The sequence below is a fragment of the Chiloscyllium punctatum genome, chromosome 17 (genome assembly GCF_047496795.1).
Source record: "Chiloscyllium punctatum isolate Juve2018m chromosome 17, sChiPun1.3, whole genome shotgun sequence".
NCBI lineage: Eukaryota > Metazoa > Chordata > Chondrichthyes > Orectolobiformes > Hemiscylliidae > Chiloscyllium > Chiloscyllium punctatum.
Genome location: NC_092755.1, coordinates 72395835 through 72411415, shown reverse-complemented (window position 1 = coordinate 72411415; position 15581 = coordinate 72395835). Strand labels below are relative to the sequence as shown.

Sequence of the window (15581 nt, the reverse complement as noted above, 5' to 3'; positions counted from 1 at the left end):
AACATAGTTTTTTAATATCCTATAGAAACAGATTAATTGATTTTACAATATCTAAAAATCCAAGAAATTTCAACATTTTGCAACAATGTATTGACGACAATTGAAAGACACGCACATTATTAACTACTGGGTCATGCACACAAAGTCGATACAGTTTGGGATGGCTCACAGTTATGACAGACCGCTGTCCTTTTTGATTGATGACCACCATCTATTTCTCCTGGGGATTCTCTCGCACTATCAGTTTCTGATTTGGAACAGTTTGGATTCAGAGAAGTAACTGCTTTCATTAAAGCATTTTTGAATGTCGAACTTGAAAAGTAGTAAATAACTGGATCCAGGACACTGTTCAGATATGTCATAAATAGTGTATTATAAAAGACATGAACAGCTGTCTCATATGATTTGCAGCCTTCAGCGCCTCTTAGTTTTGTGATTAACACAGCAATAACAGCAATGTTTGTGGGTAAGAAACAGAGCACAAACACTGCAGCCACAGCGATCACAAGCTTCATCGCTCTTTTATATTTACTCCTCAACTCAATTTTTATCTGGTTTAACTTCCAGATGATGCAGCACGTGGAGAAGAGGATAATCGGAGCCGGGATAGCAAACTTGAAAAGAATAAAAACAGTATCGGTCCAAATTGCTGTGGGATGGAGAGGATTCCACATGTCAAAGGGTTCACAGAATGTCTGGTTGTCGTGTTTGAAAGACCGACGTTCTGCTAAAAGATGTGAGCAGATTGCCACGGCCAGAATCCACAAGCTGCCGGCTACCTTCACTGCACACCTTGTAGACATCGTATTCACCTTGTGGTGAGGGTGGACCACTTTAAAATACCGATTGATTGCCATCGCTGTGAGGAACATGATGCTTCCTGCTCGATTTAAGGAAATAATAAATACCTTCAGACGACAAGGAACATCACCATAAATCCAGTTCTTCCCCCGGATATAGTAATCTGCTCGAAATGGTAAACAGCAGATTAACATAGTGTCTGCAATTGCCAGGTTCAGTGAATAAACTGTGTTTGGTTTCCAAGATTTCATATGAAAACTGAAGATCCATAAAGCAACGCCATTTCCAATAAATCCCAAGATAAAGCTTACAATTATTATTGGTGCATTGTAGGATGAATTGTCTTCTTTGACTAAAGCACACAACGAAGTCAAATTGCCCATTGTAGGTAGGATTGTGATAAAGCTTAAAAATGTGTTGCTGGAAAAGCGCAGCAGGTCAGGCAGCTTCAAAGGAGAAGGAGAATCGACGTTTCAGGCATAAGCCCTTCTTCAGGAATGAGGAGGTTATGCCAAGCAGGCTCCGATAAAAGGTAGGGAGGAGGGACTTGGGGAGGGGCGTTGGGAATGCGATTAGTGGAAGGAGGTTAAGGCGAGGGTGATAGGCCAGAGAGGGGGTGGGGGCGGAGAGTTCGGGAAGAAGATTGCAGGTCAAGAAGGCGGTGCTGAGTCTGAGGGTTGGGACTGAGAAAAGGTGGGGGGAGGGGAAATGAGGAAGCTGGAGAATTCTGCATTCATCCCGTGTGGTTGGAGGGTTCCTAGGTGGAAGATGAGTCGCTCTTCCACCAGGTGTCGTGTTGCCATGGTCTGGCGATGGAGGAGGCCAAGGACTTGCATGTCCTTGGCGGAGTGGGCGGGGGAGTTAAAGTGTTCAGCCACAGGGCGGTTGGGTTGGTTGGTGCGGGTGTCCCAGAGGTGTTCTCTGAAATGTTTCGCAAGTAGGCGGCCTGTCTCCCTCGCCCAAGTCCCTCCTCCCTACCTTTTATCTTAGGCTGCCTGGCACACCCTCCTCATTCCTGAAGTAGGGCTTATGCCTGAAATGTCGATTCTCCTTCTCCTTTGATGCTGCCTGACCTGCTGCGCTTTTCCAGCAACACATTTTTAAGCTCTGATCCCCAGCATCTGCAGTCCTCACTTTCTCCCAGGATTGTGATAAACTCAGCCACGCAGTCACAAACACGAGTTAATGAACTGAAAGAGCCATCCTTTATATACAGAACTTCCCCATTTAATATTACAGATTGGGGCAGCGCTCTACTAAAGTTACAGTCATAGACTTGTGCAGCACTGAAACAGACCCTTCTGCAGAATTCTTCCATGCCGACCAGATATCTTAAATTAATCTATCTGATCAAGGTCCCATTGTACTCTGAAATAACTTTCTTCACCATTCACACCACCAATTTTTGTGTCTTCTACAGATTTACTAACCATAACTCCTATGTTCACACCCAAATCATTTATATAATTGATGAAAAGCAGTGAACCCAGCACCTATCATTGGGGCACACTGCTGGTCACAGGTCTCCAGTCTGAAAACAACCCTCCACTATCACTCTCTGTCTCTTACATTCAAACCAATTTTTTATCAAATATGTGAGCTCACCAGGGGGATTCCATGTGATCTAAACTTGCTAATCAATCCACCATGGGCACCTTGTCGAACGCCTTGCTGAAGACCACGTACACCACATCCACTGCTCTGCCTCCATCAAGTTTCTTTGTCACATTCTCAAAAACCTCAGTCAGGTTAGTCAGATATGCTTACCCATGCACAAAGTCATGTTGACTACCCATAATCAGTCCTTGCCTTTCCAAATTCATGTAAATCCTGTCCCTGAGATTCACCTCCAATATCTGACCCACCAGTGGTGTCAGGCTCACCAGTCTATAGTTCCCTGTATTTTCCTTACCACCTTTCTGAAATAATGGCACCACATCAGCCACCCTCCAGTCTTCCAGAACCTTATCCATGGCTACTGATGACACAAATATCTCAGTAACGGGCCAAGCAATCACTTCGCGGTACTTTGATCAGATCCCGTGGATTTATTCACCTTTACACATTTTAAGACATCCAACATTTCCTCCTCTGTCACATGGACACTTTTCAAGATATCACTATTTATTTCTCTAAGGTTTCCAGCCTCTATATCGTTCTCCAAAGTAAATACTAACGTGAAATAGGCATGAATCCTGGCAGACCACCAGCCATCAATCTAGGCACTGGTAAAGACAACAGCAGGAACAGTCCTGTTAAGTCTACAAAGTCCTCTTCACTAACATCTGGGAGCTAGTGCCAAAATTGGGACGGCTGTCTCATAGATTTGTCATGCTACATCCTGAAATGGTCAATTCATGGAATCATACTGAAAGACAATATCCCAAGCACCACCAGCATTCTCCCTGGATATCTCCTGCCTCACTGGCAGGACAGACCCAGCAGAGATAGAAACACAAAGGGGTACATTTGGGAGGGAGTTGCCCATGGGATTAAATCCGGACCCCATGAAGTCTTAGGCCGTCAGGTCAAACATAAGCAAAGAAACCTCCTGCTGATTACCACACACTGTCCTCCCTCGGCTGATGAATCAGTACTCCTCCACTTTGAACTACACTGAGAAGAAGCACTGAGGTTGGCAATGGCATGAAATGAACTCTGGGAGATCTCAATGTTCACCACCAACAGTATCTTAGCAGCAGTACTACTGCTACTGATCGACTGAACTACTGATCGAGCTCATTGGGTCCTAAAGGACATAGCTGCTAGACTGCTGTGTGGTAGGTGGTGAGGGAATCAACAAGATGGAACAATATACTTGACCTCATCCTTACCAATCTGCCAGCTGCAGATGCACCTGTCTATGGCAGTGTCAGTAAGAGTGACCACTGCATACTCCTGTGGAGACCAAGTCCTACTTTCACAATGAGAATATCCTCCATCCTGTTGTGTGGCACCATCACCATTAAAAATGGGACAGATTTCAAACAAATCCAGCAACTCAAGCGTGGTCATCCATGAGGCACTGGGGACCATCAATAGGAGTAGAAATGCACTCCACACAATCTGCAACCTCATGGCCCAGCATATTCCCCACTCAACCATTACCATGAAGCCAGGGATCTATATGGGCGTCCAGGGCGGAGTAACCTGCCTGATTGGCGCTATATGCACAAGTATAGATTCCCATCAATGCTCAGTAGCAGCAGTGTGTACCATCTACAAAACGAATTGCAGAAATTCACCAAAGATCCTTAGACAGCACTTTCCAAACCACTTTCATCTAGAAGGACATAAGCAGCAGAAAAGTCGGAACTTCACCACCTACAAGTTCCCTTCAATCCACTCACCATCCTGACTTGAAAATATATCACTGTTCATTCATTGTTGCTGGGTCAAAATCCTGGAATTCCCTCCTTAATGGCCGGTAGACTGCAGCGGTTCAAGAGGCGGCTCCCCACCATTTTCTCAAGGGCAACCAGGGATGGGAAATAAATGCTGGCCAGTCAGTGATGCCCATATTCCACAAATAAATAAGTACTTCTACCCCAAAAGACATGCCAATAATCCAAAAACATGAATCCCTGCCTCCTGCACCAGCTCTTCAGCCACGCATTCATCCGCTCAATACTTCTAACCCTACTCTCACCAGAGCATGGCACCAGTAGTAATCCAGATACTATTATCCTCATGGACCTACTTTTTAACCTCATGACTAATTTTCTACATTCTGTCTTCAGAAACTTGTCCCTTTCTCTATCTATGTGGTTGGGAACAACATAAACAGCAACCTCCATCTGGTCACTCTCTCCTTGAGAATATTTTGCACCTTCTCTGAGACATCGTACACCATGACACCATTGGAGATAACGTGCCATTTTGATATCTCACTGTCAGCAGCAGAAACATCTATCTGTATATCTGATTTGAGAGTCTCCCATCAGCATGGATCCGTTGGAAGTTGACATACCCCTCATGAAAGCAGAATCAGTCTTGGTACCAGTAACTTGGCTGTCAACGATACATTCACTTGAGAATCCATCACCCCCTAAACTTTCCAATACAGCATACTTCTTCGAGATGGGGATAGCCACTCCTTGAAAAACCTTAAGAATGTATTTTCAGCTAAATTGTCCAGACTGACTAAAGTACATTTACTTTTTCACAAATGGCTGTAAAAATACTAAGTGGTTTGAACTTTGAACATTGTATGAAAGGGAGTGAAAGTATTGGTCTATGTGGAAATGTATTGATAGAGAATCAATAATGGATTGTTTGCTGTTCCTAATTTCTTTACCACTGAAGCTGACAGAAAAATTATGGTTGTTCTTCTTGGAAACTGGTCTGAGTGTGGGCTGCACTTACAGTGAAGGTAGTTTGGCAATTATTTTCAGTGATCATGTAAGGTGCTGTACAACTAGAGTTTGTTGTGAGTTGAATCTGACCTGGGAAAAAAGAATGTCAGGAATACATCCACCACATACATTGGTCAGTGAAGAAAGCAGCTCAGGAATAGGGTCTCTCTTGTATGTGAGTTCGGCTTAAAGGTAGACTTTAAATGGGTGCAGGGTCCAGAGTGTGGTGCTAGAAAAGCACAGCAGGTGAGGCAGCATCCGAGGGGCAGGAGAGTCGACGTTTCGGCAAACATCAAACGTTTCGGGAGACATCAATGGGAGAGGGTAGAGCTGGAGACAAGGTAGCTGAGAGCTATAGGTGGATGGATGTGGAGGTAATGGTGATAGGTCAGAGGGTAGGGTGGAGCACCTCGGTGGGAAGGAAGGTGGACATGAAGTTCAGGTCATGAGGGCAGTGTCAAGTTGGAAGATTGGATCTGGGATAAGCTGGGGGGGAGGGGAAATGAAGAAACTGGTGAAACCCACATTGTTGGAGGGTCCCAGGTGATGCATTCTTCCTCCAGGTGTCGGGTGGTTAAGGAGTGGTGATGATTAATGGGTGCATCCGCAGCTGGCAGACTGAAATGGATAGTGGTTTCCCTTTTGTTCAATCCTTCACTGCCAGCTACAGACCCATTCTAGCATCTTACTCATTCAACTTCTTTATATCATTAAAGGACAAAACATCTGTGATGAAAAGGTACCTGTCTTAGCAGCAGAAAAGACAGAATCCTGCAAGGTTGCTGAAATATCCATATCCTGACAACTGAATAATTATATCTTGTTATCCCCTAGAAATCGTCACATTAACCAGGTATCAAATAGCACTACTAATCAGTGGTTGCAACACTTTCTGTAACTTATGTCTTACACTCAAGGACCAGTTCAACTGCTGCAAAGGAGAACTCTTCCATCTCCCCAGACAACTGGGTGGACACATTGGAGAGATCACTTTTTATGACTGCCTCGGGGAGCAGGGAGCTCCAAAACAGCACACTGTGAGTTCTAGATGTCGACAACTCCATACATGGGTGAGGGGGAAATATTTCAGACCCTGGTAATCAGAGGATTGATGGAGACTAGGCACCTGCTAAACTACCAGCAGGAGCTAACACTGTGTATCAGCTTCATGCAGGTGCATAGGGAGAGGCAGCAGTGTCGGGTAGACATACAGGAAGTACTGGCTCTCAGTGGGGAAACTTCATATCATTGTTCAGAAGCTCAACCAATGCAAAACAGGCAGTCCTTTGATGACACTGACTCTCACTTAGTTGACTTTTTTTAAACTCAGTCCATGTCAGTTGCCAGCAGCAGAATGATGATTGTGTAGGTTTCAAGGCTCAGTGTAGACCTCAGCTGCTACTTATACTCTTTGCCACTTTGCGCTGCTCCCAAGTATGTCCAGTGTATTCTGCATGACAGATAAGAGTATGCCTTATGTCTCAGCTGCTACTCCACCCCACATTGCTTCTACACAGTGCTGTATCTGAACCCAAGGTAATTAGGCCTTGACCTACTTCAAGGCCAAAGCCAGCTAAAAATTGTGTAATTGGTTCCAGATAACTGAAAAGCTTGGAACTGAGAAAAATGTTACAGAGAGAGCGGGACTAGTGTTCTGTTCCTCCCAGATTGAGGAGTGGTGTCTCTGTTCTCTGCAGTCAAATCTCACTGGAAGAACCATTTTATCTTTCCCGCATGAAGGACCAGGCCAGATCACCTCCAAACATTTCAAGAAAGTAGCCCAGACCCTTACTTTGCCAGTAGTTTTAAGCAGGTGTAACACGGATATTTCAGGAGGGATACAGGTGGTCAAACCACTTAATTTTAAACACAACAGAATTTATTTACAAGTTTACCTAATGAAACACAAACAAAAGAGAAAAGAAGAAAGAATAACTTAACCTATTTGAAAGCCCAACGGATTATATCAATTTAATGATGCTGTTCCCAATATTTGCAACAATCCCCATAAACAACCCTTGGCTTTGATAAAGGATAGCATTACAGCTGTGCTGAGGGAGGATATTCCCGGAAATACAACCTGGGAAGTTATTTGGGTGGAACTGAAAAATAAGAAAGGCATGATAACCTTACTGGGATTGTATTATAGACACCCTAATAGTCTGAGGGAAATTGAGAAATAAACTTGTAAGGAAACCTCCGCGAACTGTAAGAATAATAGGGTGGTTATGGTAGGGGATTTTAATTTTCCAAACGTAGACTGGGACTGGCATAGTGTTAAGGGTTTAGATGGAGAGGAATTTGTTAAGTGTGTACAAGACAATTTTCTGATTCAGTACGTGGATGTACCTACTGAAGAAGGTGCAAAACTTGACCTACTCTTGGGAAATAAGGCAGGGCATGTGACTGAGGTGTCAGTAGGGGATCACTTTGGGGGCCAGTGACCATAATTCTATTAGATTTAAAATAATGATGGAAAAGGATAGACCAGATCTAAAAGTTGAAGTTCTAAATTGGAGAAAGGCCAATTTTGATGGTATTAGGCAAGAACTTTCAAAAGCTGACTGGGGGTAGATGTTCGCAGATAAAGGGACAGTTGGAAAATGGGAAGCCTTCAGAACTGCGATAACGAGAATCCAGAGAAAGTATATTTCCATCAGGGTGAAAGGAAAGGCTGGTAGGTTATAGGGAATGCTGGATGAGTAAAGAAATTGAGGGTTTGGTTAAGAAAAAGAATGTTCTTATATAAGGTATAGACAGGATAGATCGAGTGAAGTCTTAGAATAGTATAAAGGGAGTAGGAGTATACTTAAGAGGGAAATGAGGAGGTCAAAAAGGGGACATGAGATAGCTTTGGCAAATAGAATTAAGGAGAATCCAAAGGGTTTTTACAAATACATAAAGGATAAAAGGCTAACCAGGGAGAGAATAGGGCCCCTCAAAGATCAGCAGGGCTGCCTTTGTGTGGAGCCGCAGAAAATGGAGGAAATACTAAATGAGTATTTTGCATCAGTATTTACTGTGGAAAAGGATATGGAAGATATAGATGTAGGGAAATAGATGGTGACATCTTGTAAAATGTCCATATTACAGAGGAGGAAGTACTGGATGTCTTTAAATTGGTAAAGGTGGATAAATCCCTAGGACCTGATCAGGTGTTCCCTAGAACTCTGTGGGAAGCTAGAGAAGCAGTTGCTGAGTCTCTTTGTGAAATATTTGTATCATCGATAGTCACAGGTGAGGTGCTGGAAGACTGGAGGTTGGCTAACGTGGTGCCACTGTTTAAGAAGGGTGGTAAGGACCAGCCAGGGAACTATAGACCAGTGAGCCTGACGTTGGTGGGCAGGTTGTTGGAGGAAATCCTGAGGGACAGGATGTACATGTATTTAGAAAGGCAAGGACTGATGAGGGATAGTCAACATGGCTTTGTGCATGAGAAATCATGTCTCACAAACTTGATTGAGTTCTTTGAGGAAGTAACAAAGAGGATTGATGAGGGCAGAGCGGTAGATGTCATCTATATGGACTTCAGTAAGGCGTTTGACAAGGTTCCCCAGTGGTGACTGATTAGCAAGGTTAGATCTCACTGAATACAGGGAGAACTAGCCATTTGGATACAGAACTGGCTCAAAGGTAGAAGACAGAGGGTGGTGGTGGAGGAGTGTTTTTCAGACTGGAGGCCTGTGACCAGTGGAGTGCCACAAGGATCGGTGCTGGGTCATCTCCTTTTTGTCATTTACATAAATGATTTGGATGGGAGCATAAGAGGTACAGTCAGTAAGTTTGCAGATGATATCAATATTGGAGGTGTCGTGGACAGCGAAGAGGGTTATCTCATATTATAACAGGATCTTGACCAAATGGGCCAATGTGCTGAGAAGTGGCAGATGGAGTTTAATTCAGATAAATACGAGGTGCTGCATTTTGGGAAAGCTAATCTTAGCACTTAATGGTAATGTCCTAGGAAGTGCTGCTGAACAAAGAGACCTTGCAGTGCAGGTTCTTAGCTCCTTGAAAGTGGAGTCGCAGGTGGATAGGATAGTGAAGAAGGCATTTGGTATGCTTTCCTTTATTGGTCAGAGTATTGAGTACAGGAGTTGGGAAGTCATGTTGCGGCTGTACAAGACATTGGTTCTGCCATTGTTGCAATATTGTGTGCAATTCTGGTCTCCTTCCTATCAGAACGATGTTGACAGGGTTAGAGGCTGAACAGGCTGGGGCTATTTTCCCTGGAGCGTCAGAGGCTGAAGGGTGACCTTATAGAGGTTTGCAAAATTGTGAGGGGCATGAATAGGGTAAATAGGCAAAGTCTTTTCCCTGGGGTGGGGGAGTCAGAACTAGAGGGCATAGGTTTAGGGTGAGCGGGGAAAGATAAAAAAAGAGACCTACGGGCAACGTTTTCACAGAGAGTGGTACATGTATGCAATGAGCTGCCAGAGGAAGTGGTGGAGGCTGGTACAATTGCAACATTTAAGAGGCATTTGCATGGGTTTATGAATAGGAAGGGTTTGGAGGGATATGGGCCCGGTGCTGGCAGAAGGCACTAGATTGGGTTGGGATATCTGGTTGGCATGGACGGGTTGGACCGAAGGGTCTATTTCCATGCTGCACATCTCTATGACTCTACGACTCTATGGCTCAAGAGGTAAAATAAAACACACGGTCTTACAGGAGAGAGAGAGAGAGAGATGGCAGCATGGACACCCTCTTCCACCTCGCTATTCCTTGGACCAGTAGCCTCAAACTGCCTGACTACTTTCAGCAAATAGCCAGACTACCAAAAATAAAATCAAACCAGAGAAGAGCTGAACCAGGAGAACTGGTCACTCCCCTTTCATTGTACAACTGTTTTTGCCTGAGGCAGTATCGATTACCTATAACTAAATTGGCCCTCAAACCCATCCAAGCCCAGACTTTTCGGAACCTGTGGTTTTATGACCTCCTGACAAAACAACGACAACATTACCTTATTAACGTCGCAGCATCATCACACCTGCAACTGTTTTTGTAAGCTGTGACTTTTCACTGATAAGTCAGAGACTTTTTATAAGTGAACCAGCCATCCTGTGTCTCTTACCAACCAGTGGAGCTCCTGAAGAAAGATGGCTACAAAGCCATGAGCTGACCAGCAGAAAAATGACAAAGACTCTCTCAGCAACAGAACCTGGGAATAAAGACAACATAAGTGTCTTTCCAGTTTTTTCCCCTTTGTTCCATAATCTCTCTTCCCAGTCTTTTTGTCTGCCTGTGTGTATTTAAGGGGGTGTTTAGAAGGGGATTTAACATTTTAATTAGTAGTATTATATGTCAGTAGTTTATAATTGTTTCCCTGTTTTTGGAGTCTAATTGCCTGGAAAAAATAATGATTCTTCTTCAGTCTAGAAACCTGGTTTATGTTTTCTATCAATCTGAGTCTGAAAGTCAGGTACCTTGTGTACTTCATAAAATTTTTAGCTCTTGTGACAACTCAGGGAACAGTGGGACATGAATTCTAGTACACTATCCCTGTAAGTCGTAACACCAACAATACTTCTTTGTTATTCTAACCATTCCACTAACATACATTTTTCTGAGTTAAAATTGGTTCCTCTGCAGTACTATGTTTATGTGAACTGTTATTTTCTTTGACTTATGCTCATTCAGTATTTCTCCATCCTTGTCAATTTCAATCAACCTTAAATTATGAGAATGGCAGATCATTTCTTTGAAATTTTGATTCTGGTGATGCATTTCCCCATCTTCCAACTTCCTCGTTGATAATGCACCAGAAATTTCCACATACCTTTATCAGTTCACTTATGAAAATGTGGTTTGTATTTTTAGCTTGTAATAAATGGACCTTTACACAACTGATATACTCTTAGAATGCAGTAAATAACCACTACACAGCTGTTTACTGTTTCTTTTTGCTGCTCATTATTGTTGGTTAAACAAATTGGAAAGAGTGTCACAGAAACGAGGAGTTGTTTTTGACTGCAGGTTGTTAAGCTATTGAAGCAAATTAAACAGCAATGTTTGAGAGGGAATTGACATAACCTTTAAAGGGAAAGAAAAGTATGGAACTATGGTAGAACAGCAGGGAGTGCAGCTAAATGGTAATTGAGAACTGACAAAGGGCAAAATGGGCTGAATAGCCTGCTTCATGGGCATGCCAAGTGTCTCAGCTGGATGAGCTTTTGCTCATTATGAAGGCTGCTGTCATCATTCTCTTTAAGTGTAGGAAACTAAAGGCTGTGTGGTCTAGTATGATAGAGGAAAACAATTTCCTGCTCTAATTGGAAGAGTTTCTTGTACTTAACAAGATATGCTTTATTACATATAAAAACAGAAACTCAGCAGATCTGGCAATATCTGTGAAGATAAAGTAGAGTCAATGTTTTAGGCCAAGTGATCCTTCTTAAGAACTGGTTATTTATTACATGTTAGTAACTGGTTACAGGTTACATTCATATGATAGGCATTGTTAGAGAGACTTTGTGGAGGAGTAGTAGTTAAGTCTCACTCCATTAAGATCCTAAATTATTGTACTTACAGGTCTATACAATATCACCATGGTGGCTGGTGGTTTTAGGTAGTCCTTGGTGGTGATTCCTCAGTAGTAATCCTTTCAGATCCTTTCAGACCCATACACAATATCGCTTCCCCCTCCCCCCGCCAAGCTTTTTCTTTTATAAGTAATATATATGGTGCAGATATATTAAACTTATTGGTACCCCATCTCTTTCTGATTCTCTGAGCTTGCAAGTCCAAATGATCTGGAGGTTTCAATGTTCTCCAGAACATATTTCTTTCAAGTTGAAAGCCTGGTGGTTTGATGGGTGGAAGATCATTGTCTTTGACTCTTTTCATGGCTGTTCCTGGAGATCCTTTTAAACCACAGGAGCTTTAATCGCTTAAATTTCCTTAACTAAGGATGTCTTCATGCTGAAATAACAATTTCTTCTTTGCAGTATCCAGAATCTCAGAGACAGCCAGTTTCTTTCCTGCCACAGTTTCTGAGGATTTTTCCTGGGAAGAAAGTCAGATATTCTGCTTCCAACTTGTCACTTTCAAGTGACATCAGCATTTCACATCATAATGCCTTTGTAAAGTGACATCTATCATATCTATCTTTACTTACATTAGCTGTACACTCATCAATTCACTGATCATTAACTAGCTCATTGCTTGCTTTTTCTCCCAAACCTTGCTAGCTCTTGCAGTTTCAGTACTTATTAAAATTGATAGCTGTGGAATGCATTGTGCCACTTCAATAGATGTGCCTTCTTACTCAAGATTCTTGATTGTAAAATATGTGTAGTATTTCTATTACTTGGCATCACAGAAGTTGGAAAGTTGCTTTTTGCACAGTTTGAATTTTAAATGATACTCTTCCTGGACCATGCAGTTGTTTTGTCGTCAGCTGGAGGCAACACTTTCTTAACCATGGACCATAGTTTTATAATATAGTGACAACTGCCCCAATGTTTAGCCTAAAACTTGTGATAGGACCAAAATATAATATCTGGATCATTGATTTCTCCAGCAACATTTTTTACGTATTTCTCCGTTATAAATATCTACAACATCAGCATCTCTCTGTGGGTCATCATTGGATTTCATGCTTTTCTAAAAATGTGTCCACATACTTTTATGAAAAAGCTCCATTGCGTGACAGATAAAATATTCACTTTCATTGCCAGACACACTGTTCTCATCAGCACTAACCAGAACCTACGTCAGCTTCCTGTAACGTTAACTTTCTTGCATTGCGTAGATAGTCTGAGCAAAAGTACACAAACAAACAATCCACCAGAGGTGTACCTCAGCCAATTATGAACAAAGGAAGTATGGAAATGCATTATGCATGAGATGGACCTCCATAATTATCTCTTACACCATAGAATGCTGTGATGAGGGATATCAAATCTACCTTGTTAGCTCAGTTGTCACAACTGGAGTCTCAACCACATGACTGAATCTAGTGGTTTTGAATAGATTTATATCTATACAGCTTTGACTTCTTTCCACAGTCTGCTTTTTATGTCAGGACAAAATACAGGAGCACTAAGCTTAGTTACAGTATGTCTCTTATCATGACCTCTCTCAAAATCTGATTTTTAGAAAGAATCCTAAGTTTCAGTAGGGAAATGAATAAATTCCCTGTCTGCAAGCATTATAATGTTGTGTCTTGAACTGCATCCACCTCCCTCAAAAACATCCTCTGGAACAGCATCCAACTGCAAGAACCTCACTGGACATTGACTTAATGAACTCTAATTCATGCAAATTAATGCCAGTACTTTGATTTTTAAGTAATTTGTAATTGTAATTTCATTCCTTTTTTTTATTTGTACTGGCATGTTGGTACATTATTGAAAATCAGCTGTGCTATGATCTGAAAATATACTAACACATGCAATCATACAAAATGATAGAAAAGGCAAGCAGAATTATATTTGCTGTAGTTGCGTCCACTGGAACCATCTGAGATGTCTAGGGTAGATTCACTGCCACTAATTCTTCATATTTGTATTCACCTAACTACAAATAAGAAGAATTAGTGCACGTGAGATTTTATGGTTTCAGATGTCTTTAATCTTGAATCTATAAGGGTCTGATCAATGCAATTGGCCCTTGAAGGGCCTTACAGATTCCCAAAATGGAGAGTCCCCTCCTGCAGACAAAGCAAACTTCCTCCACCTACGATGCTATTTTTCATCTTTATGACACAATTGAGAATCAGATGAAAATGGAAGACTTACCATAGACTCATAGAATCATTGAGTAGTACAGCACAGAACCAAACCTTTCAGTCCAACTCATTCACGCCGATCAGATATCTTAAATTAATCTAGTGCCACTTGCCAACATTTGGCCCACATCCCTCTAAGCTCTTCCTATTCATATACCTATCCAGATACCAGATTGCATTCGAGGTTGTCAGTTACAGGCTCTGCCTTTTATTTGAGGTGACCATCTCCTAAATCTTCAGGATCCTTTCTGCATTGTAGCCCCTGTCAAACCCATCATGTTTGACCCTCACCACATTTCTAATCAACTCCTTTACCTAGTTTTTCAGCTCCCAAATTTACTCCTGAAAGAGAAGAAAGTCCCTCACCTCTCTTTTAAAACACCAATTTTATATTCAATGCAGTGGCTATTAATGCTGGACTCACACGCAAGAGTTAAACTTTTTCCATATCTACCTTTCAAGACCATTCAGAATCCTATAAACTCCAGTGAAAAGAAGCTCAGCCTGTCCAATCTTTACTCATAGGACAACCCATTCATTTCAATCCAGTAGAACTTCCCTGAACAACCTACCTACCATCATTACTTTTATGTTCAATTCCTTCTGTAATAAAGGAAAGCATTCCATTAACCATCTTAATCACTTGATGTACGGGTATGCTCATGATCTGTGGCTGATGCACTTGATGACTTAACTCTCTCTACACCTTGGGATTCTGTACTTCCTTTCCATTTAATGCTTTTTATTCTTTCTCCCAAAGTGAACTTTACATTTTCTGAAATTATACTCCATCTGCCTGTCACTTAATCTATCCATATCAGTTTAGGGTGTAGGTTTGCTCGCTGAGCTGTAGGTTTGATATTCAGACATTTCGTTACCTGGCTAGGTAACGTCATCAGTGGCGACTTCCAAGTGAAGCGAAGCTGTTGTCTCCTGCATTCTATTTATATCTTTCTCCTGGATGGGGTTCCTGGGGTTTGTGGTGATGTCATTTCCTGTTCATTTTCTGAGGGGTTGATAGATGGCGTCTAGATCTATGTGTTTGTTTATGGCGTTGTGGTTGGAGTGCCAGGCCTCTAGGAATTCTCTGGCATTCCTTTGCTTAGCCTGTCCCAGGATAGATGTACTGTCCCAGTCGAAATGGTGGCTTTTTTCATCCGTGTGTAGCGCTACGAGAGACCCCTCGGAATCATAGTAGCACACAAACCCACCAACACACTCAAACAAAAACTAACAAACTTAAAAGACCCAGTACATCCCATGGACAAAACGAACATCGACAAAATTCCATGCAAGGACTGCCACAAACACTACATAGGACAAACAGGAAGAAAGTTAGCCACCAGGATACACGAACACCAGCTAGCCACAAAAGGACACGACCCTCTCTCCCTCATAGTCCTACACACGATCCTGTTATAATCTGAGGTAATACTCTTTGCTGTCCACGACACCTCCAATTTTGGTGTCATCTGCAAACTTACTGACTGTACCTCTTATGCTCGCATCCAAATCATTTATGTAAATGACAAAAAGTAGATGACCCAGCACTGATCCTTGTGGCACTCCACTGGTCACAGGCCTCTAGTCTGAAAAACAACCCTCCACCACCACCCTCTGTCTTCTACCTTTGAGCCAGTTCTGTATCCAAATGGCTAGTTCTCCCTGTATTCAGTGAGATCTAACCTTGC

At 42.3% G+C, this 15581-nt stretch overlaps 1 protein-coding gene across 1 annotated transcript; it reads right to left on the bottom strand.

Moving 5' to 3' along the window:
• Positions 1-130: 130 nt before the first annotated feature.
• Positions 131-1184, bottom strand: LOC140487652 (hydroxycarboxylic acid receptor 2-like). The gene has a single exon (XM_072586937.1). It carries the CDS (start codon positions 1182-1184, stop codon positions 132-134), a length of 1053 nt encoding a protein of 350 aa, XP_072443038.1. The 3' UTR covers position 131.
• Positions 1185-15581: the final 14397 nt, after the last annotated feature.